Source organism: Heliangelus exortis, chromosome 6 (assembly GCF_036169615.1).
Source record: "Heliangelus exortis chromosome 6, bHelExo1.hap1, whole genome shotgun sequence".
Classification (NCBI taxonomy): Eukaryota; Metazoa; Chordata; class Aves; order Apodiformes; family Trochilidae; genus Heliangelus; species Heliangelus exortis.
In genome coordinates this window covers 27,705,294-27,732,676 of record NC_092427.1, presented here as the reverse complement: position 1 = coordinate 27,732,676, position 27,383 = coordinate 27,705,294, and the positions used below count along the sequence as shown (strand labels likewise).

Genomic DNA, 27,383 nt, shown 5'->3' with positions numbered 1-27,383 from the left:
TGAGAGAAAATGAGAGAAAGAGGCCAAACAGAAGAAACCACAGACCTTCGTAGCAATTTGAATTATTAAAGAAACCTTGAATGAAAAAAATTTATGGCTACACCAGCCACTTGCCAAAACTAAAATCCTAAACTGTTAAAAAAAGCAAAAAACAGAAAATCACAAACAAAAACCCAAAAAAACAGAACACAAAATTCTAGTCACCCATGCAAGTAGATGGAGATTTGAGTCCTCACAGAATATGTAACAATACTGCTACAATATTATTTTCATGGAGTCTGAAGGAAGATCTACAAAATTAGGTTTGTTCTACAGCTCTACTCTAACAGTTTCCTGGGTGATTTAGCCCCATGCTGTAGGCACAAGTGGACAGCATTTTAACATTCTTTGCAGACTAAGTCATTGCCTCTTGCCCACTTGCACAGTATCTACAAGATTTTTGGTGTTGTTGTGAGTAATAAGTTTTTATCTCCAAAACCCAGACATTTTACTAAACATATTCTTGTATTACTAAACTCTGATAAGGGAGAAAAGATACCATATTATTTTTATAATTTTGTAATTTTTAAATGAGCAGAGGACTATTTTTCGAGTCAATACGTAAGATGTATGCTAAAGCAGACAATTTTTTCTTGTGCTTGAATAACAGAGACATCACATATGCAGAGCTACGCAGGCTTCTAAACACCACACTTCAAGACACAGTCCCCAAAAAAATCCCAAGGACTCTTCCTCCGTGCTGTGATACATTTTCCCTAGCACCACAACAGGGTGAGTGATGACTTAATTGCTGACAGCATAGGTTTATGAAATGTAATAATACCCATTACACAAAGGGGTGCTTTGTAGAGGAATATTTCAAATAAATTAGTGAAATAGATGCACAGAAATTATGATGGAAAATAACGTATGCCATTAAAAAAAGAATAAAAAGCAAACACTATAAAGACATGTACTGTAGTGGTGGTCTGTAATGAGAAACATTACAGAAGAAGTGTCATAGGTATTGAAGTTAGAAAAAGGACAAAGAATGATGAAGGAATTAAGGATGACACCACAGATATCAAAGTGCATCACATTCACTACGTTACAGTTTTCATCCTTTGTGTATCCCATTCTGTTAGACAAATCTTCCTTTGAACTAAAAAGAAAGTAACAGTGTATCTGTAACCTTCAAGGAATAATATTTCTCTTACCTTTGAAGCCCATCATAAGTTACAGTTTCAATGTAATCAAATCGGCTGTCAACCCAGTAGAGTCTCTTTGATACAATATCCAGAGTTATTCCAGCAGGCCAGCCTAATTTTGTTTTTATCAAATCCTGACGATTTGTGCCATCCATGAAGGCCCTTTCCACTTTAGGATCACCAGACAGACTATCCCAGTCTGAGAAAAACAAGTAACTGTAAAGGAAACAAACAAATAATAATCCTGTGTTTCCTTGGTATTTCACAAAAAAGCAACATTTTACGTGGAATTTAAAATCAGAACCCTTTCAGAATAGAACTTGATTCTCAGCAGACATATTATGAAAACACACCTTACACCTCCTGCCTAAGAAGTAACTTGCATTTTATTTTATAGAGTTAATCAAGAAAGAAACATAGTTATACCCAGAAGACCTCAGAAATACTGAATTTCTTTACTAAATACCGATTCAAGCTTTCTGCCAGAAATAAACCAGTGACAAACAGATGCATCTTGAAAGCTGCATCCATCACTACAAGTTACACAAAATTCCTCTTCCCATTTTCTTAGGACCCAAGTTTCCATAGATAACCCATTTTTGAAACCTTTTGGGCTGGAGACACTAGGTTCCCTGGCTTCACTCCCCCACTCTGTTTCAGAGAGTAGAAGGTCAGTGAATGGTATCACAACACAAATCTTTCAAGTCCACTTTAGTTCTTTTGCAGGGCAATTCCACAGTTCCCATTTCCAGAGCTGCTCATGAGCATACAACTCAAGCCGTGAAGACACTCCACACATCAGGAATAAAAGTGGGGCACGGGTCCCCATAACAATTTTAAGTTGTAGAAAAGATTAGGATAGACTGTAAATATTTAGAACATTTTATACCTGATTTTATACCTGAAATTACCACCCTAGCTACTTCTTAGTTCTCCTTTTACGTGAGAATAAAGACATTTCTGATACCCTCTACAATTACCTGACACATCTCACTTACCCAACAGTTGGATCAAGTGCTATTCCTCTAGGATTTCCAAGATTTTCAGCAATAAGAGTCACGCGGTTTGTTCCATCCAAGTTAACCATATCTATTCTGTTCACACTGGTCTCCACCACATATAGTTTATTGTTAATCCAGTCTACTGCTAGATTTTCAGGTGTGTCAACTGAAACATTTAAAACTTCTTGGAAATCAGAGCCATCAATATTAATAGAAAAAACCTGAAAACAACACAAATACTGTCAGTGCTTACACGACGTTTTGCTAATCACAAGACACATGGCACTTGTCTGCTATCAGCACAGGAAGCACAGATCCACAACTGATCAACCCAATTACCCACTGAACTGGGTAATCCTTTCGTAAATTTTCCTAATTTGCAAAAATTCAGAAACAATGCAAAAACTACAGCAAGCTTGCCTTTAAATAGCAATACTGCCAAATAGACAAGGTAACAGACCAAGAGGCTTTAGCAAGCATGACAAATTACTGGATTAAAAACAAACAAACAAGCAAACAAAACCAAACACATGAGGAAAGTTCATCTTGCTTTCCTATCTAGCAGAACCCAGTATTTGAAAACAAATTAACATCCTCTAGCAAGGGTCTTCTTAGTGACCAGAAACAAGAGGGGGAGCTCTTACTGCACCAACCACTATTGGGAAACTGCAAAGTGAATAAAGAAAGGGAAAGCTCTGTCCTGAAAGAAAGGAAAGGGCTCAGAATTGCTTCTCAGAATTGCTATTCCTTTATTTAATGATAATTAACAGCACCATACTCAAGAAGAAATAGTGTTGTTATCTTATAAGCAAGCTCAGAGTTACATGAAGCAAACAGTATAAACATTATAATTTTATATATACAGTAATCATGTTATTATGCCACTGCATGAGGCTTAGAATTTCTTTAAGTAAAAGCATACACTACCACAAGCAAATATATGCAAGAAAAATTAGCTGAAATAGGTGTATCATTTCAAATACTTTTCAGGTCCAGGTAACAGTAATTAAGGAAACAATATGACTGTCTATTGCTCTGTTCTTTGGAAATCTTATTGATGGAAGGGCTTATGGACATTAGGTTATCAGGCAGTACAATAAATGAGATAAAGATGACACAGAACACAACCCACAATTTTCTGGTTTAGTTTACATCTTACTCTTAGAAGAAAAAAGATTAAAAAAACAAAAAACAAACCAGACAAACAAAACAAGCCCTTTAATAATACTTCTGATTTAAGACAGCAGGTGGAAATACGTGTCAGATAAGAAAATTCTTATTGTTTTTATGTGGGTACTCTCACTAGGACTTAATCCAAACTGATTAGAATTTAACAATATCTGGGCATATAAAAAGGCAGTCCTGGATATCTGGGGTGTGCAGTGAAAAAATCCATATAATCTTGTATTTATACCTTTTACAGAGATAACATAGATCATCTGTCCCATGAAAGTTCAGATTTGACCCTGACATAACTCAAGCCATTATCAATGGAACTGAAGTAATGGGAACTCACTGCAGTAAAAACAAAAATGCCAGAGCTGTGAACAAGTCAAAAATTATGCATACAACTCCTGTCCACCGTGACAGCTATGCAGTGTGCTTTCCAACAGAACCACCAGGGCACTGTATCAGAACCTGTGGTTTGCAGCTTATGTGTAGGTTCAGAATAAGGCCAGACACCCAACTGGTCCCTAACGTGGTGTCAGCATGAGGCAGGCCATGGATTCTCCTTCACTCTGCATAACAATCAACATGGGAATGAAGACTATGGAGGTGCAGCATTTGACCTATGAGGTTTTTTGTGTCAGTAAGTAATGAACAGACAAAAAAAAACCAAGAGTGAAGTCCAACTTTCACAGGGGTCTCCAGACAGGTTTTTAGAATTACTGCTTTACTGTATCTTGAAGCTAAAATATTTCCTCTTAAAATAATAATAATAATATTTTTTTAAAGTAATAAAATACTGGCTCATTACACAAAATACTGTCAATATTTGTTACCCAAGCTCAATTACAGTGCTATTTGAAGTATATGAAGAAATCTGATTTTTATCATCTTGGAAGGCACACAGCTTTTACATTTTAAATGATCATGTTTCAAAAAATTACTAAGAAAAATTTGTTCAGTTTTGAAAGAATGTCTACTATTTCTCTTAATTAGTTTTTTGGACTTCATCTCAAGTGAAATTAAAAGTTGCTCAAGACATTCCCATATAATAGGATTCTTTGTTTAATATGTCACATGTAATAGTATAGCTTGAAAAACGCAGTCATTAACGTAAAACATTTCAAGGAGCTTTTTTGTTAGAAAATAAAAACACAGCCAGCTTTTGCTTGCAAAAATGAAGACCTATCAACACATTCTGCCTCTTGCAGTTCTCTATTTCCACATCCACAAAAATATATTCTTCTTGAAATTTCTACCCACCTTATCTTGCACTGTATCAGTCCAAAAGACTCTGCGCAGGTAAAAGTGAAAGTCCACTCCAACTGCAACCCCACGGTTCTGTGACTGCACCAAAGTACGGAAACTTCTTCCATGAAGATCTCCAATCAGTAAATCACGGCCATTGGAAAAAATAATTGATGCAACACCAGCTGAAAGCAGGTGTGACAAACATGTGACTACTCTGCAGGCAAGATATTTTTAAATATATACATACTGGATCATACACACTGGTCACAAAAGTTTAAACAGATATTCAAACTACAATGTGTGTGAGTGTTCCTACGTAATACTAAATTGCTTTGATTTGCCTTTGGTTTCTAGACTTAGAGTAAACCAGACAGGACTGCATATTTAGAGCCCTATCAGGCAAATCTTTTATAAAAACCCTGTGCATTTCAACTCCAAAAGACTATTTATCCTCTTGTAATTCCTTGCTTTTTAACTCTCTTAAAGCATTAACTTTAAGAATTTTGCTTCATGAGATTGAGATATTCCTTGATTCTAGAAGGCAGACCATATTTGTTATCTCTATCCTATTCACCTTCTTCATTCTCTCATCTCATCAGAAAATCTTTGCTGAACCTTACAATAGCAAAGAGACTTTGGCAAGTCTTAGAAGGAAATCTCAAAATCTCCCCAAATAAAGCAAAAATGGATCCAGACACATTGAGCAGGTATGAAATTCCCCCATTAATAGGATAGAAAATCAACAATTTACAAATAACTCACCAGCCCAAAAGTGACACTAATTTGAATTGAAAGCTTCTTGTAAAAGATACAGAATTTTTCTGGAAGCAGAACAGTCTCTCCCAGTGCTCGCATAATGAACATCTTAATTCAGTCAAATATATTTCATTAGTTATAATGAATCCCTGTTTTTTGAAAACATACTTAGAAAATTGTAAGATGGTAACAGCCCTGAAGACACAGCTGAAGAAAGAAGGAGGGGGGAGGGAACCAGGTAGTTCACTTTTCTAACAAGTAAGACTGCTCATCAACTGTGCCAAGCAGGGTCTCCCACTCCAGCTGAGTTCCTGTAGGCAGGAACAAACACCTGCCTCATACAGAAGCCTGTCAGGCTATTGCATCTCCAGAGATGGGCTTCTCAGGGTCTGCTTTCAGAACAGAGTAGGAGGTGAACAACCAGGAGCAGCTGCCTGCTATTGATGCACAACCGCTCTCTATGTGAGGCCAGAATTCTTGCTGAATTCAGACCCTGAGACACGGGAAAGCAGGAGCATGGTTTCTTTCAGAGGCAGGTATTTGAGCTCACCACTCAGCAAAACTACTTCCTTGCATGGCACAGTCCTTCAAGAAAAAGTGAGGTTTCCAGACTTCTTGATCCCATTGAATTCCACAGAGATCAGGTCAGGAAACTGCCTCCCACAGGAACAAGATTTTGCCTATAAAGGAAAGCTCTGGCAACAACCTCCCAGCTCTGCAGAAGTCACGAAAGCTGAGAAAGAGCTGAAGCCCAGAAGACATTGCCTTGAGGAGAAGCAGCCCCAATGAGGCAGTCAGCTCCACCAACCTACAGGTGGCCAGAGCAGATGCAGCCTCTTGGTATTTGCTGACATTTTTAAGGACTTGAAGTCCTTAAGGCCAGAGTTAAATTAAAATGAAACACAGTTGCCTGGCATAGCCATATAAACTGCCCCATTTTATCTAGCTCTATCTATTAGTCAAAGAACAGCAAGAGCCCTGCACTGCTACACACTGACCCGAAGTGTTGGCCCGGCAATGCCGGTGATGCTCCAGGAAATAACCCTCCACACAGTGGCACTGGTGATGTCCCACACGATCTTCACACAGCTGGTCACAGACACCCCACATTTTGCAGTCATCAAAATCTGTCAGGTGAGTAAGGCATGCTTATCAATCAGGTTTTGTATTAAAAAGGGATGTTGTTATATTTCAGAAGCTGCAAGTTTATCTTCTCTGCTTGCTTTACATCTGTTTGCAAAACTGTGGCACCAGAAAAGAGGTTTTTGTACTTTTCCAAAAATGTTTCAATTTTCTATTTCTGGATAACAAAACAACCAAAGTTTGCTGCCCATGCCCTCCCTTCTCCCCAAAACTCCACACCTGTCAGAGGAAATGCTACCAAGTTTCCATTTAAAAGTTGTCTGTGAACCAGAACCAGCCAGCAAAAAGCACAAAGAAATTAATTTTGGATTGCAAAATACCAAATAAGTGGAATCTGCAGTTAGGATGACCCAGCAACTTTCCACATATGTGATCTACAAGCAATTTCTTGGAATGCTGCAGAATCTTTTACTTCTAAACTTGTGAAACATTTCACTAAACATCTTTTTAAAACAAAGGGTTTCTTAAGAAAATAAGAATTTAAAAAATAAAAGTCAGATCTGAACACCAGCTGGTGATTAATCCTATCTATGGTTATTTAAAGCACAGGAGATTTCTGACACTACTTAACATATGCTTTTGATGTTAAATATCTGACCTCCTTCACTTGGAAACCATGAGAACAATTCGACATTAGAATTAGTACATTACATTGCTGGAAAGAAGTAGTTCTACCATTAAGCCAAAAAAAGAGAAAACAAGATCGTAAACATTCTGCCTGCTTGTTGTAAACATTTATAAAAACGTAAGTGAAAATTACATATTTCCTAGGTAGTACATTTTGGTATTGAAAAAAATGTTCTCAGTAGCTTTTCAGTTTCCATATGTTTTAAAAACCTCCAGTACATAGTGACTCAGAAGCAAACGAAGAGAAGGCCAATTGAAAAGATCATGGTTTCAAAAAGTATTACATTTTACTATTGACACTATAGTTTCATTCTTTTGGCCTTAAAACAACACTGATTTAAACTAAGATCTTGAATTATACACTACTGGCTGTGAGCCATTTCCCCATAGCAAGTCTTGCTCCCACTACAAATATATTCCTAGATCTTGGCAAACCAAAATACATTGACTCAGATTTATGAGCCGGAATCAGATCGCTTGGCTTACGGGCAGCCAAAGAACAACAGAAAACTCACTGAGACTGCACCAGGTTTGCAAATGTATCCTTCAACTATTTTCCACATAACAGTGAAAGAATGGAGTGAATTTTGTGCCTGGAGTCAGTGCCTTGATTCCTTCTCTCTGTTAAGAGCAATTATGCTGTCAGTGTAGCTCTCACAGCCCTAGGCCACACAGTATTCTCAAAATACACCTGGAATACTTTAAATAGCACTAACACCATATTTGGGGTTGAAAACCTGTAACTGACATTTACCCAGTTGATTTTATTAGGTAGGGCTGAACTTCATGATTCTGAAGTTATTCTATTTTCAGTTACCAAGATAAGTATTTTGTACTACCAAGGGGTTGTGCTAGCAACTTATAGCAGCTACAGAATAGAATTACAACACCAAAATACCTCACTTAGCTTTTACATTCTTGTAAATATTTCTCATTTTCATTTAAATAATGTATATATTGAAACATATAGGAGATAGTAATTCCATAGTGCAAATACCAAGGAACCTTTTCATTTTAAAGTACAATGTTCTATTGTCTTCACATGCAGCCACTTTCAGAAAGTACCAAACCAGTATCCCTGTTTTTCCAGGTACACAACACCACACACCCATGAAGCAGAAACAAACTTTTCCCATCTAGCCACTAAAAGACCTGCAAAAAATTTTGATAATAAGACAACCATCCAAGAGTAAGTATTTGTAAATGTAATCATGCTCTCTCTATGTCTTTAAAGGTCTTCTTGAAAGAGATCTTTATGACATATCTCTGGTTTGTCTGTTTGTCACTATGATGCCATTGTACTACTTAGATTTTTATTCTGTTGCCAACTCTTGAGATTTTTTATCTGCCAGTACATCTACCTATTTGGAACTTACATTCCTGGAATCCAGATCTTTGGGAAAGAGCCTTGAGATGGTATTAGATATCTGCACTCACTGTACTTCACTTACCAATACAAGTACGACTGTCATTGCTACTTATTGTATATCCTGCAGGGCAATAACACATCCCTCCTGATGGAGAAGAATGACAGCGATACTGGCAGCTCAGAGCAGCACATTGTGATATGTCTAAAAGGGAAATAAATTTGTTCATAAATACAATTACATATTACCACTAGAACAAATTTTTGCCTTACTAACAGTTACAGAGGTTGAGTCATCTCTATGATGAGCAACAGTTTCTGTTGCACAACATTTCTGCTCAAGAAACTATGTCTAGAGTTCCTCAAAATCACATATGCTTACATACACATAGGCAAAGCAATGGAAGACAGAAGATAAGCTCCAGTCTGTAGTATTTGTTTTCAGAATTAAGCTAAACTATAAGTATGCATCTTACATGAACCACCAGTGCTAAGTGCCATGTAAAAATCTGCACAGAGGAAGCCATCTCCAATGCACCACACTTCTCTGGTTTCACAAGGCCTACTTCTGAACAACACAAGCTCCATCTATTGGCTTGTAACCTCATCATTTACTCTTATGCAGAAAAAATGCTACGTCACATTACATACGTGTACTGTATGTATTACATATGTATTGCTCAAAAATATTAAAAGATACTGGTTGGGTAGTGCCTATGGAGAAACTCTTCTTTACCCTTTTCTTTTTTTCTCTCTCCTTTTCCTTCAAGCAATTCACTCTTTTCTTGTACTACTGCCTAATAAACAATCCAGCAATAGGTGGTAAACTTCTGACGGTAAAGCACTTGCTGACTTCTACCTCCTCCCTTTCCATCTTCCTTTTCCTCATTTTCTTCTGTTAAATGCCTTGCTTTGCAGGTCAACTTGATGTTAATACTAAACCACTCAGGTAAAGCGAGAGACATTTAAGTGAGTAAGTAATTAAGGTTTAATTTCCTGTTATTTCTTCTGCCCTTCTATTGCAAAAGGCATGACTTTATTCATAGGAATTCTCATCTTACTAGAGATTAAAAATGTAACATACCCTGATCCTGATTCTCAGAGGCAATCACTGTTCATGTAAGGGAAATTAACAGGAACTATCCATTGCCCATTGCCTCCAGCAGAGAAAACCCAGTATGCCACTAACTGGAGAACTAGATAACCCAGGTGAAAAGTTATTTTTGAAAACTCTAAGTGACTTAGCCAAGGCTTAGGATACACTAATTCAGTCCTGTGTTCTGATTAGTACACAACATTCCTTCTTATTTATAAAAGGGAAAAACATAGGTATTTAAAGAGGCATACAGCACTCCTTTTAGGAAACAGAGTGAAGTAAAATCCTAATTTGTGAAACTTCATGCACAGGTTAACAAAAAGAATGGTCTGTTTGCAGCATATATGCCTCCTTCAGACCATGAGAGAAAAACAGTGACAACAAAAATAGTAACCTTGGAAAATTTCAGTGTTGTTTAGGAGACAGAAGGTGAATGTAAGGTATCAGTGCTGATCTTTTGCTATTCTTTGTATGCTTTTGATTCTAATACATACTGCAATGTCTGCCTGCAGTGATGTTAGTTTCATCTTCTCCTTCAGGGCAGTCTACAGCCCCATCACACACTTTCCCAATAGGAATGCAATGGCCTGACCCAGGGCAAGCCCACTCTCCTGGGTAGCATTCATGGCGACCACTCTCTATGGAAAAGAAAAAAAAGAATAATACAGGAGTATGTTTCAAATAATACTAAGAATTTCTTCCCAACAAATATCTTTATCCTTCATTCATTTCATAGTTCTTGCACAGAGTTGTGAAAGACTATAGAAGTATCATCTATACTTCCTTGTCATGCTTTCTTTTACCTTCAAAGTACAATGCAAACAACACTTGTGTGAACACATGGATCATTTTAGTTTCCTGTGTTTTTAGAAACAGAAAGACTATTTAGCTTTGGACTAACTGGTGCATCAGAAATGTAATTATGGGTTTGGGCTTTCAAGATATGCAAAGGCTGTCTGGATAAAGAGAGTAATGTTCATCATAGAAAAGGCTAGTGAAAGAAAAAAGCCCACCAATCTTGATTGGTCAAAACTTCATAAAAATAGTTTAGGGAGGTCTTCCTCTGAAAATATCATTGGAAGTTAGCATTAGTATATACCACATCCTCTTTCATCTTCATTATCTTCACAATCATCATCTCCATCACATATCCAGCTCTGATGAATGCAACGACCACTTGGGCAAGTGAAGAAGTTTCCTCTGCAAGTTGCATAAGCTAAAGAAAGAAACATGAGAAAAATCAAACTGAGTGACTAAAAGGTTAGAAAAAAAATAATATTTTCTCCTTAATTAAGAGTCATTTATTATCACTCCTGAAAGACTGAGCCAGTTACATATTTTGTATGCATCATAAATACTGCTGGTTTGCTCTGGTTTTAGGTATAAAGTTTATTTTAGAATACCCTGTTTCTCTACATAAATGAAAAGGAAGATAAGTTGTTCAATTATTTGTGGTGCTAGACACAGAGCTCCTTATTAAAAATGTTCCTAAAGGTGAATATGACAAGGAAATTGTACTCAGGAAGTAAAATACTTGTATGCTTTGTAGTCAGAGACACAGTTAAGAACTCACTAATTCTCAATAAATCCAGCAAATTCACATAGTAACTACACACCCAGGCACTTAGCAGCAAAGACAATAAGAAAAAACTATCTAAGTAACACGACAGTTTTCATTTTTCTGTACAAACTCTTACAGAAAAATAGCTAGCTTTGGATGTCAGTATAGCCATCCAATCTACTTCCTGTTATCTGCTTGAACCAGTTCGCAGTAAAACAGTTTAAAAAAGTGAAGAAAACAAAAACATCTTACTGCAAGAGTTTTCATCACTCCTGTCTCCACAGTCATCATCATGGTCACAGACAAAGGCTCGTGGGATGCATTCTCCGTTAGCGCACTGAAACTGAACGCTGGTACACCCATGTGCTGAAAGAGATTTTAGCACAGAAAGGCATACAGAAAATCTGTTGGAAAACTACAAACTTTAAAAGTAGGTCTGTAAAGCATATTTGTTTGAGATCAGTCTCCATGTGGTACTTACTGCAATTAGCTTCATCAGAAGAATCTCTGCAATCAACTTTGCCATCACATCGCTGGCTTGCATTAAAACACGCCCCGTTGGCACACGATAGCTGTTCACATCTTGGGTAGTCTGCAATAAGAAATGCTTCAGTATTAGCATGAATGTTAGACTACAGAGTCTATTGAGTGATATGCATCCAGTGTCAAAAGAATATTTTGATTTCTAGGAAAGCAGAAAAAGGAATTAAAAAAAAAACCAGTACTACAATCAGTTCTTTTATCCGGTGTACTCTCTCCTCCAACAGATATTTAAGAATATCCTCCAGACAGGTGCAACAAAACATCAAAAGAAACAAGGGAAAAAATTATGTCCTCCCCATCTCAAAAAGATTTGCAATTCAAACCAGTTACAATATGATAGAAAATAGTGCAACACAAAAAGAGCAAGCACTGATCATTTATATATATATATAAATTATATATAAATTAGTATACAAATTACAATAATAAATTAGTATAATAATAAAATTAGTATTATATAATATTGCTTAGGTAGAAAAGCAGTTCCTGGAATTTACAGTTCCTAGGTCCTCTCAGAGCATCATGAGTTCTCAAACTCCGACTTCAGATTTTCAAGGTTTTGATCTAATTAAACTAAGGATGTTAAACCTCCAAGTCCATGATCAACTTCAGGACCTCTGCTTCTTATTACTTGTTTCCCCCTTCCCAAAACAAAAAAACATTCTGCAGAATGAATGAATTTTCAGTTTCTGCCTGTTCCAGTTAAGTAGATGTCCTACAGACCAACACGAGGGATTATTTCAAACTACTTAAAAGCGAGTCTCAAAAAACTTATGCATACAAGCAGTGAGTTCAGTGGAACTATCCGACAAATTAAGCATGTGCACATGCTAGAGTTGAGTAGCAGAATATGAGCTTAGTTCAGCTCATTACCATGTAAACAGAAGTTACTTAATTTAGGCAACTGGCAGGCATGAAAGCAAATAAATGCTGTTTTTAGAAGCGAGATTTATTGAACCCTTGCCTCTATATGGAAGTGCAGGTAGATTAAGGATCTTGAGAAACAGAATAACCAAATTTCATTTTGTACATTTTAGATTTTCAGTTCGAATTCTTGTCCCATTTTACTTCCATGCAAGTATATAAAGCAGATAGAGCAGGCTCTCAGACATATTTTCAGTCATGCTCTTGGAATTCAAAAAATGGATTATAAAATTACTCAAGAACTCAGAAAAGCTCCATTTTTTTCCAGGAAGTGGCAAACTGTTTTGCCAGATGCTGATGTTCTGTATGCCATCACATTCTTACTAAATTTCAATTACCTGAGGAATAGGTTTACATTATTTTAACTGTTAAGTTCTTAATATGAGAGCATGAGCAGCTGGTTGACTTCCATGGCAAGCCTAGCCAGACTGTCTCCCTGACTGATTCTTGACATTTCATTCATTCTCACTGTAATTAATAGAACTCTGCAACTGGCAGGTAGGAACAGCACATGCTTAATCAGATACCAGTAGCCACAGATTACCAGGGTTCCAGCCACAGCATTCCTACCTGTGGCTTTCTGGGGTTAGTTCCTAGACACTCCCTTCCAAAATCCTGCTCTGACAATGCCAACATTACCCCTCAGCATGATTATCATCCTCTAGCCCCACTTCTCAATCAGACGAACTCACTTCTAACAGAGACTTCTCATCCCTTTCTGGCTTGGGTTAGGCTTATGGACAGCTCATAAAGCTTTGGAAACAACAGGGATTCTGAAGTCTTAATTCTGCCTACAGGAAGAAAGAAAGGACTGGCCTGGGGCCAAGTTGATGCTCACTGTGCAATGCTTCAATGCTTTGTCCCTCTCTGGAAGCAGAGAAGCCATCACAGAGAAGAATCACCCCAACTTCTGTGGCATAGCAGAAAACAGCTATGGCAGCACAAGAGTACTTTAAATATTATGGGGCACATACAAGAAAAGAACAGTGAAAGCTATTTGTTTTGCAACTACACTGAAGTAGGAAAGTCTGGAAGGGGATTTATAATGGAAAATTTTGTAATTTTCCTCATCTTTCTTCATATCCCTCAGAAATACCCCCAGTGATATTCCAGAATGCTTCTGGGGAACTGAATGCAAAGCAATAGGAAGTTGAACCCATTGTCTTGCACTGCCTGTTTTTTCAAGAATGCCCAAGCATACTAAGGACCTAGTCAGTAATAAGACGTTCTCAAGCTCCTATTAAACTCCCCTAGAAGTGAGACTTATTCAAAGTTTTCTCTCCTGCAGCAAACCTGGAGACATCTTTAATATTTTACATATAGAGCATAAATGCAAATCATTACAAAAATACCAAGCAGGGCAGTAAGTAAAGATGCTTTGAAGATATTTCAAAATACACATATATTGCAGAAGCAAGAACAGCCTTTGCAAAGCCTGATGGAGATTACTGTAACTTTTAAACTATGTACAGGTAATTCCCTTCCCAATCCCCTGTCTAAAAACTAAGCTTAGTAAATTATAGTTTGGATCACAGCTTCCTCACTGATTTGAAGGATATTTTTTACTGTGTTGTGCCTTGTATATTGTACTCTTTTACCATACAGCATATTATTTTAATAAAATGGTTTAAATTATTTGGGGCATTAAGAATTAATCCTCATGAATAATGGCAAAGTTGTGATTTAAATCAAAGGCTGTAGCCAACACACTGCAAGGTTCAGGAGCATCTGTGCCATCAGGGAGAGTCCTACAGTGTCTGGGATAACCCTCCACACTTTTATGGGAGAAGAAGTAGCAAAGATATGAGAATTCCCTTTCTTTCTCTGCCAAATTTAGAAAACATTAGCTGAGTTCTACTCCCTGTCATCAAATGGAAAGTTCTGAATAGAAGAGAAGAATCTGAACCTGGGGGGATAGGAATGGGTTACACTCTAAACTGGAGTATCTGTACAATCTGGCTCAATGAAAAGCTCTCCAGAAAAAAAAGCCTGTAAAATTAGTATAATGACATTTTGAATTTAAGTGGTAAGGTCCTGCATTAGTTACTACATTGAGGGCTTGCACAATAATGATTTCCTAGCTTTTATCTGGCTTTTTTTCCTAAACTAAGATTCCTCTGTTCACACTGGATCTCACAGCAATGCGTTTGGATATAAAATGTTTTTTGCTTTTAATTGTGAAGAGTCTCTAACATGAACATTGTTTCCTTTATCTTTTCCTCCCAAGAACCTTTGGCTAATTACAGAAAACTGAAAAGAAGAGATCTTTTTGTAGTGATCACAGATTCTAGAAGATAATATGAGCTTTGTGAAAACGGGGAGCCAGCTACATGCATTCCTGTGCTCAGGAAGAAATGCAGCTCTTCTTTCTCTCCCCTTTCTCTCAGGCATCTCTTTTTCTTAGCCAAAATACTTCACCCCAATCTGGCTGGCTCCCTGTGGTATGCCAGCACTTCAGTTGCAAAATACAAACAATGGGCAAACACCAGCACAAATGACAGATGAGGCACCTTTCTCCTTGTAACCTACAACCTGTTTTGGAGTTAACAGTTGCAAACACCTTTAAATGGCAGGGTTCAACATAGATGTGTGGAAGATGCCTGAAAGCTGCATCACAGGAATTGCTAAACCTACAAGTATTTTGCTCTCACTTTTGTTCTGTAAGCTGTAAATAAATCTACACAAAAACAGTTGTGACTGGTATTTTGTTCAGCACACACTGACTTCTAAAACACAGTCACCAAGTGTAACCTTCTGAACCCTAACCCATGTTACAAGGAGAAGAAAGAAAAAAGGGTAAATTCCTACTTCCAAGCATCATTCTTTTACTGCAGTTACTTTTCAAAACATTTTTACATAATAAAATTAATTAAAACCCCTTGACTTCCTCCCATGAGTCACCATCTCTCAGTGGGCAAATCATTGCCCAGGCAGCTCTTAGCCTATCAGAGATATCAGGAAAACAACTTACCCCAAGTCCAAGAGAGCAGGTATTATTGACAGAAGAGATGCCTTACAACTTGGCAGACTAACCAGACCCTCATCCCTGGCCTTAATTCCTGAATTAGAGTCTGTCATTGGATGCCTTCCTTACTTTGTTCCGGTTTTGACTCTTCCCTTCCCAAACTTTCCCAGATGGAGATGTTTCCTTCACCCTGAACTACTTCTGCCCTACCCTGATCTCTGCAAATTCATCCCAGACCTGGCTGCCCACTTCCTGATTACAGCAGCTTTTTTTTAACATAGCGAACAAGAGGCAGGAATTAACAGGTTTGGGAATTGACCTATGGCAGCAACCCAACATCAAAATTTGGATAAAATCCAAAAAAATCCAGAGTTTCTGGGCCTGCACTCAACCTGTCAGACTCAAATCAGTCTTTAAAGTATTTTCCCTTTCCCCCTCACAGCCTCAGTGCAGCATGCAGCATGCCAGAGCTGTACGCAGTAAGGTCTTTCTGATAGCCACAATATAGCTAAATGCAGAGGGCAAAATATATTTGCTACCCCATATAGGCAACCATCTCATTCTACATTTTTGAAGTTTTAAAATTAAAGTATTTGCTAGCTGCTGACTATTCAAAAAGTTGGAAAAACAACCTGGTATATATATTTAAAGAAAATTTAAAACCCACAATTTTATGAAATCAAAACATCTTCAATGTACTAATTACATGACCTGTAGCTGAAACATTGTTCTGATGTTTATCTTAGCCTCTGCATGGGTAGTTTTCCCTTGCTGTTAATCCCATTAGCAGTAAAAGGGACTAAGGCTTTGAATTCCTTTGTTCTTTATTTTTACATTTTTAATTGCTGAGTTACTTCATATTGGTGACATTTTGCCTTTGGCCAGTTTCTTAAATAATGTAACTTATTCTGCAACAAAATGTTATCTTCTTTACAATCTGTATCTGCTTACAGACAGATCAGTGAGTGCCATGCACAAATAAACACATGATAACTTTGCATTTTGTTATGCTCTGTGAAGTAACAGAATAATTACTAAATAGCTTTGTTCTTTCAATTGTCATGGATGTTTCATCTTTATATAGGAAACTTTATAATGTAAATTAAAAAGGGAAAAGTAATGACAGAGATAAAGACCAAACAGTGATGTTCCTTTTACATTTGCTTATATCAGATAGTGCAGAAAAGGAAATGGTTTAAACAGTGGGGAAAATTAAAAGCCAAAGCAAGTATTAGAATCTGTTTCAAAACATTAAAATATAATACACTAAACATTGCTGTATAATCACTAAATCATCAAATTATTAATTTTATCTTATGGTTTCTGTTTGAAGTTCCAGGCCTTGCAAAGAAAGAAAGGCAACAAAATTAACCAGCCTTTCTGGAAGAATCTTGTCTTTACATTCTTCTTGATTCTCTTGTCTTCAGCACCATCACATTTCTTTATAGTCCAACACTCCTACTTTTATTGTTCCAAGTCAAAGTCATTCTTCTGTCTTAGAGGGACTGTCAACACATATTCTAATAAACCAGAGTAGAGGCTGTTGAATGATATGAGGCAGTCTCTCTCCCTAGGGCTAAATATGCTCTCTTCACAAATCATGAGACCTTCTGGCTGATGCAGCAATGAAGGGGGTCCCCACACAGCAGCAGAAAGCTGCTGATAAGGTATCTGCATTCCCCATCCCAAACTGCATTTTAATTTACTTAGTTGAGAACGTTAAACAAAAACCAGAATCTGCACTTGAATTTTCAAATATTATGGTGGCTTCTAGTCTGAAGAAAGAATTGTGAGTGTTCTCTTTAGGGTTGTCACTTGACACAGATTTACTGCATTATATGGATCACACCATTTCAGTTTTGCACTGTATTCAATGACTACTCACAGACTTCTCAGAGGTACTGAGCAGTTCCACTTTTTTAATTCACATATAATGTGTTTTTTAAAGAAATATCTCTCCCTAAGGATTCCTTTTAATGTGTCATAGATTTGCTAAATTAATTTGCCAATCTCTTTTCCTCCTCTAAATTTTAAGAGAAAACATGTGAAGCTACAGAACATATTCTTCCAGCAACGATATCGGGAACTTTGGATCTTGGCTTTCAGTCATTGGTGTCAGTGATTTCAGAACTGTCTCTGGGTCTATCACTTGGAAAAGCTGCAAGCTGGCTGTTTCAGTAGCCTTTTATTCCAGAGTACCATATAGTTCTATATCACCTTTCACTCTAGACAGTGTAAATTTCAGCCATTGGGAAGTCATGGATAAAATGCACACTAGGAGTTAGCTGGCTGTGGAATATGCTGGTTTTCCTTTAAACAACACATTCATATGTCCTTTTTTCCTTTAAGAGCAGCCATTAACAACATTTGATTTCTTGTTTCTTTATCCATTCCTTAGCACCCTAACCTCTTCCCTTACTCCCAACACCAGGTCTGGTACTGAGCAAAGCTTAGTTATGTCTAAACTTATGACATGTGTGAAGCTTTTCCTTAATACTAAAAAATGACGTTACACACTGTTGTGAAGCTATTAGGCAAAAAAACATCTCTGAAAAATGTGGCTTCTGTTCTGTGGCCAGTTGTACATTCCAGTATTCAACCTAGGCCAGGATCTAGGTAGGCTGCCACCTGACAGTCAGCCCCAGTTCTGGGTAAGTTAGACTGGAAAAGTGCCTTTCCATCTGCATTTTGTTGGCACAACAGAAACAGCTTATCTGAATACAGTATGACCCAATGCTGCTTCACCCCCACAGTCTCAAACACAAATGGTTTTGAAAGGGTTGAAGTCCCTCAAAAAAGTGATTTGGGGTCTGATTTTGCTGGTTTACAGTGGTTTATAGTTACCACTGATTTCTTAATGAGCATACAAAACAAATATGAAAAAAAAAAATGGCAAAGTTAGCTGAGTATCCCAAGGATTTAAGCCATTTAAATATGGTTGCTTTTTTCCAATGCAATATTAACCATCTTTCAGACAATGACAAACAAGAAGCCCTGATCCTGTGGTAGCAGCTTGCATTTGAGTTCTGCAATAATGGATCTTTATCAGGATATCAGCTCTAATACACAGAAGAATCCGAAATGAAACTCTTGTAACAAGAACCATATTGTGGTCTCCCTGTCCATCAACAAGCCCTTTAATCTTACAAATTTATTAAAATGCCACAGAGATGAGATGAAACCAGATCTAGTGGTAAGAGTTAAGACTCACGGCAGACTCTTTCATCTGTTCCATCAGTGCAGTCCTTCACTCGGTCGCACCAGTAGGCGCTCGGGATACACTGACCATTTGAACATGTGAACTGCTGACTGGAGCATGTCCTGCCCGCTGCAAAAAAGAGGCACCCTGTTAGTCTTTTCCATCAACGAGATTTTTTTTAATGCAGAAAAATATCTTCCCTCTCCCTCTTTAACTACTCCATCCTCCTCATAAATATAAGACTTTCAGTCCCTGTACCGTTGTGTACCTGATGAGATTAAAGAACGCTTGACAAGCACGCAGCAGATAACATAGCCCCATGAGGCCTTCATAGAGGCCTAAGAGGATAAATAAATGGAATATTTATTAAGCCTGCAAGTTCACTGCTTTTCTCCAACGAAGGGGTTGATCTCTAGGTTGAAAATTACCTATTATTGCTCTGCCTATAAGATTAAATTACCAGTTCTCACACTTTTAAAGTTTCCTCTATTATTTTGTTTACTGAGTAAAAATCTGTCAGTAGCTCTAAGTCCTTTGGTCAGCTAGAATCCCACAGTCTAAACACTGCAGAGCTGGAGGTAACAAACTGCTTTCTAATATAGCCAGGGACTCGAGTCAGGTATATTTCACATTCATAACTAACAGAGGATCCAGAATGATCAAGTCTCTTCTCATGACAGCTGTCAGTGAAACAGAACTTCATAAACCTGCAAGATTCCAACTACAGCTAAATTAACTCTCTGTTCTTAGGCACATTAACTGAATCTGTAAAGATGTAACTGAAGGGTGAAATTAATGGTAACTTTTCCTCCCTCTGCCACCTGCACATTTGTTTATTTCAAACTCACACTATATCTTAGCACCATCCCAGTCTACACACCAGTATCTGGTCTGCTGATTTCCAGGGACTGTAATTTCTTCTGCAGCGTTCCCAAAGTAAGATCAGTGACTGGGATATTAGTGTCATGAGGAAAAACAAGAGCCAGACACTACAGTAAACTAAATTTGTTTTAATTCTGCATGTGTGACTCCCAGAGCTGTTGACTACTTTTCTCTGGAAAATTTTTCTAACATTTGAAGAAGGAAAATTTCCTCCAGGATTCCCAAGTACAGAGTTTAAAAGTCCCTTTAGATGAGTAAGGACAAACACCAGAGAGATCATAGAATCACAGAATATGCCAAGCTGGAAGGGACCCATCAGGATCATCAAGTCCACCTCCGTCCCTGTGTAGGGCACTCCCAGAATCACACCATGTGCCTGAGAACATCATCCAAACGCTTTATGAACTCGGGCAAGATTGGTGCTGTGACCACTTCTCTGAGGAGCTTGTTCCAGATGTCTCAAAACTGGCAGCACATTGTGCCACTGTACAGTTACTAACATTTATGCTTAACCAGTACATGCAGAAAGATGTTACAGTGACCCAGTTAAAAGTCAACTCAGAGCTGTTTCTCATTTTGTATCTACAGATTCTTTAGTTGAAACATAACCAGCAGTTGTGCTGACACCTTCTTAGAGGAAGAGGAGAGCAAAAAGCAGCTAAATCCAGTTCCATTTTTTCTGTTCTCAGTGGAAATAAGTACCAAAAGCACAAGCCAAGTCTCTGAGTAAAATCCTCCCAAAACTTAAACCTGTGAACCTCCCCAGAATCAAGGAAGTTAGTGAAGAGTTCCAGAGCTGTTCAATTTAAAGAATTTATTTAAAAAGTATACACAGAATCAAAAGGAAGATACATTAATCTTACTCTAATCACTTAAAATAACTTCTAAATATTAGAAATAGCTGGAAATCAGTTATTAAGAATACTACACTTGTTTTTCCCATCTTATGCAAAAACACAGAGAATGTAATTTAGTGCAATAATCATTTCAGTTCATCACTTCAGCACATACTTAAATGTATATTAAACCTAAACTAGATATCCCTTAAACTGCATAGCCACAAAATTGAAAAATAAGAGTAAGGTATTTTATTAGTGTTTGTCTTGCTATCAATACTGAAAAAAGTAAGAGCCTATGGCTATTGCACTAAGGCTGCTAAGAGATTTCTTTGCTCTAAAATGCATAGAGAACATTAAACACTTTAAAAATTTAAAATATCAGTTCAAACATGATAAACACACTGTTTAGCAGTAAATACTAATAGGAACTATGTCCTATGTTTAAGCTGTCCAAATGATAATAAAATACTACACTTTCACCCCTTACCAGGACTTTTGGCATTCCTCCTATCTGAGTATGAGAAGAGGTCTGGTAATTTTAAACACTAAAGCCATTAAATAACATCACTGAAGATGGTACAAGAATCTTTAGCAATGTTTACATCAACTCACTGATAATTGCTCTTTTTTTATTTACACTTCAAAATTTTCTAGAAAGAAATTAAGTTTTTCTTTTGTATGTGGCATCTGTGATGCCAGTGTGAATTTTATTATGCAATGAATAAAGCAGATTTTTTCCTTGACTGAGATAGCGTTTGAACATAAAGTATTATGTGTATTTCACCATTTTTTTAACTACTGTTTTTTGTATCAGCTATAATACTATTATATACTGTATATTTTTTCCTTTTGTTCTCTTTTTGATTAGCTGAAACATGTCTTTTTGGACATATCTTCCGTATTTCATCGATTTCACATAATTTCTAGAAGCTACTTACTCCCCTGGTAAAAAGCTGAACTCATAGTAGGCTTGTTTCTGTATGTTCTCAATATGCTGCTATGTGAATTACCTTATTTCACAAAGAGGGCATAAGATCAGAATTTAAATACTTACGACATTGTTGATGCTCATCTGAGCCATCTTCACAGTCTTCCTCATCATCACAAACCCATGACTGGGGGATACACTCACCATCAGTTTGACACTGAAACTGATTTCCCTCACAGGTAGGTTGTGCTAGTGTATGCAATGAAAAAAACTGTCATTTCACAGACATCTGGGAAAACACTTTCAAAGAAAACAATTTAATAAGAGAAAATAAGACTTAAGGCTCTAGTGTCAATTGGCTGTAACTTCCACTAAAGGCAGTTGACAAACAAAGCAAATGGACAGAGGAGGGAGGGCAAAGTGGGCTGGCAGAAAGATGGTCAAAGGTAAAACTTGTACATTTCAGTCCTCAGGGCTGTATCCTGGAGACCCAGGGTCTGCTAGAAGGCAGGTCACAGCAAAAGCTTAAGGCTCTGAACTTCCCTCTGGCAGAGCCTCTTTTTTTCCCCCCCACTTATAAGAAGAATGCTGGCTCCCCTAGTCTCAACAGAGGTCTGTTCAATTCTTATCACTCTACTCTGTCCCTAGTAGGAAGATCTTTCAAAACAAGTTCACAACTCCATGAATTCACATGGCAAAAGTGAGGGTCAGGTCAGAACAATCTGAATGTTGCTGTCCCAGCTCCTCTCTGTACTTTTCAAATAGCCAAACAGCAGGGAGCCATTCAGAGAGAAAGATCAAAATAAACGTTTAAAACTGTGTTAGAGTTTAGGCCATCTCTAGTTAACACTCATGGGAAGAATCACTAGTACACCACAGTCCAGTAGACAGGACTCTGGTCTTAACCACCTCTTCTCCAGATCATGCTTTTGCAACCCTGCAAAGTCAACCAGAAACACTTTGTGCTCATGGGATGATTTACGAGCACAGCTACCCTTGTAAAAAAAAAAAAAATCAAAGGGAAAAAACTTTGTAGATGTAGAGTTGACAAGTACATAACTACATCAGAGGAAAATTAATTACAGGGATAAAACTCATCACATGCTACAGACAATGCACTTCGTGGACAGTTGTTTTGGGTTTTTAATTTCTGTTTTAAAAGTAGTCTTGTAATATAATTTTAACCTCAAACCAGTTTTAAACTACTTTCCTAGATATTTAAATGCCCCACTATCTACTGCACATAAACCTAGTTTTTAAAAGCAAAATTAACTGCAAAAAACAGAAAAGTGTAATTTTCAATTATCTTCCTAATTCATCACATATCTGAAAACAAGAACAACTTCAAACTTCTAACGATGACAAATATAGTAACAGGGTTTTTTTCATCTTTCAGAAAGTCAGTGTGAATATTACCCACTCCTTATTCAAAGCCCAGCCACTTCTTCCCAGCTGCAGTTCAGAGCTAAGCTGAAATAGCAAACTAGAGGACACCACCATTTTGTTCTTGCAGTTTAAGGCATTCTTCAACCAGAACGGCACTGGGTTTTTTTGAGCTAACTCAAGTGCTAAGCAACAAATGGGACTGCCAAGCTGTGTGAGTGACCTCCAATTATTTTATGGGTCAAGCAGCAAAGAAACAATCCAGTGTGAAAAGAACCAACCTAAATTAGTCTCTCACCCCCCATCAGCTGAGGGGCAAAATCTGGCCTAACCTGTAAGTGGGTTGATAACTGCATCAGCCCACAACATCTGAAAGAACCCTAAAAGAGACAAGGCAGATTGCAGGCAACTTTGTGAAAAAAGACTCTGAAGGGAATTTTTTCATTTTCATAACTTTTTAACATCCAGCTTGAGCAAATCTTTGTGCATGGATATTACAGCCTATCTGGATGCACCTGTTGCCCCTGAGCTGCTGGCAGTGGGGGTAACATGACCACCTCTAGACAACTAATCAATACTCTGCTTAAGATGCAGTAGTTACAGCTTGTCAGCTAAGACCTAAAAGATCCAAAGACTTGGAGCTCAAGTGAAGCCAGTGGTAACTGTACGTTATTCATACAGTTCCAATTCAGGATCACTATAATAATTAATATGATGCATTTCTACATCTACTTAGAACATTAGATATAAAATGAAATGGCATTATTGAATATTTAGGTTTTTAAGATCAGGCTGTCATGTTGGAAGCTGAACACTTTCATTTTCTGCCTACTTAAAGCAAATGGACTCAAGAAATGCGACTCTAAGGCAGATTCTGCAGTCATCTTAAGACAATTATGAGTTTTCTCCCCCTCCAACGTTCACTCCCGTACTGCAGATACAGTTGAGCACATTAGGATCTCCATATTTCTTACATTACCAAAATGTTGCTGAACAGTTTTTTCACTTACGACAGCCAGCTTCATCTGAATCATCCGAGCAGTCTCGAGCCCCATCACACCTCCAGTCTGCAGGAATACAGCGACCATTTCCACAGCGAAACTGCCCCCCCTCACAGCCTGTGGAAAAGCAGAGCAACAAACAGGTTAGCAGTGCTGGGACACAACAACAGATAGCAGCTGTCAAAAATTCCTTTCAAACAACTGTAATCTATCCATCACCTTACAGCATGGAAAGGAGATAAAATAATATTGCGATAGTACAAAAATAGAGATATATTTATCCATGCATAAAAGATCACTATGCAGACAGTCAAAAAAAAAGAAAAGAACCATCTCTAAATCTTAAAGGACATAGCTCAACTGAATTGCTAGAAAAATCCCACTATTTTAATATTTGTTTATTGCACAAACAAACAAAAAAAAGGAAAATATTAACCCAAGCATGTCTCAAAAGGAGCACCTACACTACAGAAATCTATTTAGCAGGCATGTATCAATTTTAAACTCACGTGCAGTATAAATCTAAATAAAGATGGGGCATCGTTTTCCATTTTATTTCTAAGGGCTAAACATGCTCCCAGAGTCTCTCTAATATGTATATTATATATATTATACAATTATTATATAGTAATTATTATATTATTATTATTATTATTATAACCATAATAGTCCCCTTGGTGATTTGGAAATCTTGTTTTAGCAGTGACTGGTTGGAACTATAGAAAAACCTCAGTTTTGTTTTGTTTTTTAATAATACTTTAATATAAAAAACCTTTCCTCTGAAATTCAGTAAAGCATGTCTTCAGTCAGCATTTGAATTGTAAATAATTTTTAAGGGAATTAAGCTTTCAGACATTTATGGTTGATCAAAAGCTTCCTACTTGACCTACTAAGGATTAAGACCTGATAAGGCAGCATTCATCCCCAGGTGTAAATGCAGCTGGATCAGGCCTTTATTAGAGTTGACCAATGAAATCTCCAGTCCCATAGGATAGAGAAAATGCACTGTTTATGGCCTTTCATTGTGACTACAGCCTCATAAAAACACAGTGAACAGTTTTATAGGTCCCCAAAACAATGAGCTATCACACAATTAGGTTCAACAGATCTCTGTTTCATGTTAATCTGTTGTCAGCACCCCAGAGAAGGGAACGCTGAAAAAACCTGAGGTAGTAGCAAAGCCCAACTAAGAAGACAAAAACAAACCTGTTTCCTGATTTAATTAACAGCCATATGATAAAACTACATCTTTCAATTATTCTGAGTGATTTGTCCAGAGAAGATAACCTCTGTATACATAAACCCAAACCACCTACTTTTTGAATTCATTATGACATAAATAACATACTACCCTAACTTTCATGTAAAACCAGGCATATCAACACTGTCACATAAACACAGTTAAGTGATGTATTCCTAAGGGATATAGGCAAGCTACTTTATGCAAGGAATGTTCAAATCTGATTGTCTGGTAGTGACATCCTGATTTATAATGTATCCTGCAAATGGTCAAAAATTTCACTTGGATAAATGGTGGTACAGAGTGGTACAGGAGTATATTCACCCAAATACCTTCTATAGACTAATGCATGATGGTGGTTGGTGGTGCAGGTCTGGGGTTGGTGGTGCAGGTCTCTTATCAACTACCTTTAAAACACAACAACCTCCCTTGCAAAAATGCCCTGAAGGAATGTACAAGTTCCCTCTGGAATCCCAGACCCTCTTACTGAATTTTGCCCTACAAAGCAACATTTCCATATGAGATTAGCTGTAAAAGCTCTAACAAACGCAACACAGTAAAGCCCCATTTATCAATTGGAATTACTATGCAAGGCAAATACTAAACTCCTTGCATATTTAGTATATTATCGCTATTCAAAACCACTGGAACATTTACAGGCATCTGCTCAAAAAGAAGTTACAATACAGAATTAAATCTGCATCTACATGATTAGAATTTCTAATGAAACAACTTATAAGCAAGCAATATGAGCAATTTGTGTATTATTTCTAAATAATAACTAAGAAAAATTTTCAAGCACTATGCTCAACTCTGCTAACTTACTTTGCCTATCTTGTATTAAGTTATGTAGTTAAACATACCCTTAGTGATAAAAATGAGGAGATAACACTGATAAACTTTTTAGAAAGCATTATAAACATAGCAGCCTTTGTACAGTATGAGATATGGTAACTGAATGTTAACAGAAAATTTGCAAATCAAGCAGTTCTCCTACACTGTGTAATACTTTGCAGAATTATAATTTGAGTTTCTTGCACCTACATGCAGTAAGTGCTGTATCAGGGTCCATTTATACAATTTTTCAGTACACCTGCTATAATTCACTGAATTATGGCATTAGGCTTTTCAAATGCTATCTTCCACACTTACTTACAACCAAAGGCAAAGAGCTTTGAAACACCTAAAAAACATAAGACTGATATTTCAATTGTCACTATTTTGTATTAACATTAGAACTAAGTAAATTACATAGCAGATAATGATGTTAATTCACTAAAAAGACAATATTTAAAAATAAGTAATATGGAAGAAGTAAAAGTGAGCTGCACTATCAAGGGTACTTCTAGACAAGGTTCTCAAAAGCTTGTCTTTCAGCTGTGAATAAAAACAATTCTAACTTAGATAGAGAAGAAAGTAGTCCATGGGAAAATGTACTATTACAAAATTATGGATACAAATACCCAGGAAAAATATCCAGAATGAGAGAAAAATAAGGATGTCAGCAATAACCGGGCTTGTTAAAACAGACAGCTAGAGAGATCATTTTCTCAGATGAGAGAATGTACTTAACTGTACATATTCTGCTAAAAACAAGTATAGGAGACTTATGAGATTTAAAGAATCATGATTTATTTACTACAAATTTCGTGATATATTTTAAAGAGGGTTATTTTAAGTAAAAATGTTGCAGGCATTATTCACACTGACTAGTAATGATCCACAGAGAAAGCATATGGAGTCCAAAAGGACATTTTCTATGGGTATGTGCTATACAACACGAGCCTGCAGCACCAGGGTTTCAGCAAGAGCAGGGACTGTCAGAAGGCAAGGGGTATCTGCTTGTTTATTGCCATTATCTGAAGCCTTGATTCACTAAATGTTAGTCATTAGTAATCTTATTACTAGAAAGGTTTTGCTTTCAATAAGATTTTTTTTTTAAAATGGCAAGGCAGGAATCAGTCAGACATTGCCAAAAAATAATACTGAGCTAATTTCCACAGAAATTCTGATTTACTCTGACAGATGCTGATAAAACCAGACATCTCTTTCAGGCTAACAGAATCCTGTTAGCAGAGTTCCTGGATGAAATAACCACCAATTTTAAAAACAGGCAGTAAAAGATCTGTTTTCCACTATCATGCTCAAAATTTGCTAATAGAAGAATCTATGTGACTTTTGAAAGTTCTAAATTGAGATGTTTGAAATTTTGGTGTTGCTCTACTTTTGCTCTCATTCTGTTTTATCCTTCTGACTGCGATTAAAGCACTGCTAAAATACAGACCAAAAAGTACATGGCAGATCTTATAAATCACACATATATA

General features: G+C 37.1%; 1 protein-coding gene across 3 annotated transcripts in view; it reads right to left on the bottom strand.

Annotated features, from left to right (window-relative positions):
• Window positions 1-27,383, bottom strand: part of LRP2 (LDL receptor related protein 2) — a 121,892-nt gene that overhangs the window by 79,004 nt on the left and 15,505 nt on the right. For all 3 annotated transcript variants that reach the window (XM_071747429.1, XM_071747431.1, XM_071747430.1), the window contains exons 2-13: window positions 23,829-23,936; window positions 21,562-21,684; window positions 18,799-18,915; window positions 11,637-11,747; window positions 11,408-11,521; window positions 10,694-10,810; window positions 10,089-10,232; window positions 8,584-8,703; window positions 6,361-6,489; window positions 4,619-4,788; window positions 2,186-2,409; window positions 1,197-1,403 (exon numbers count right to left, since the gene is read on the bottom strand). In XM_071747429.1, coding sequence (XP_071603530.1) covers window positions 1,197-1,403; window positions 2,186-2,409; window positions 4,619-4,788; window positions 6,361-6,489; window positions 8,584-8,703; window positions 10,089-10,232; window positions 10,694-10,810; window positions 11,408-11,521; window positions 11,637-11,747; window positions 18,799-18,915; window positions 21,562-21,684; window positions 23,829-23,936 — 1,684 coding nt within the window. The remainder of the gene's footprint in view (window positions 1-1,196; window positions 1,404-2,185; window positions 2,410-4,618; window positions 4,789-6,360; window positions 6,490-8,583; window positions 8,704-10,088; window positions 10,233-10,693; window positions 10,811-11,407; window positions 11,522-11,636; window positions 11,748-18,798; window positions 18,916-21,561; window positions 21,685-23,828; window positions 23,937-27,383) is intronic.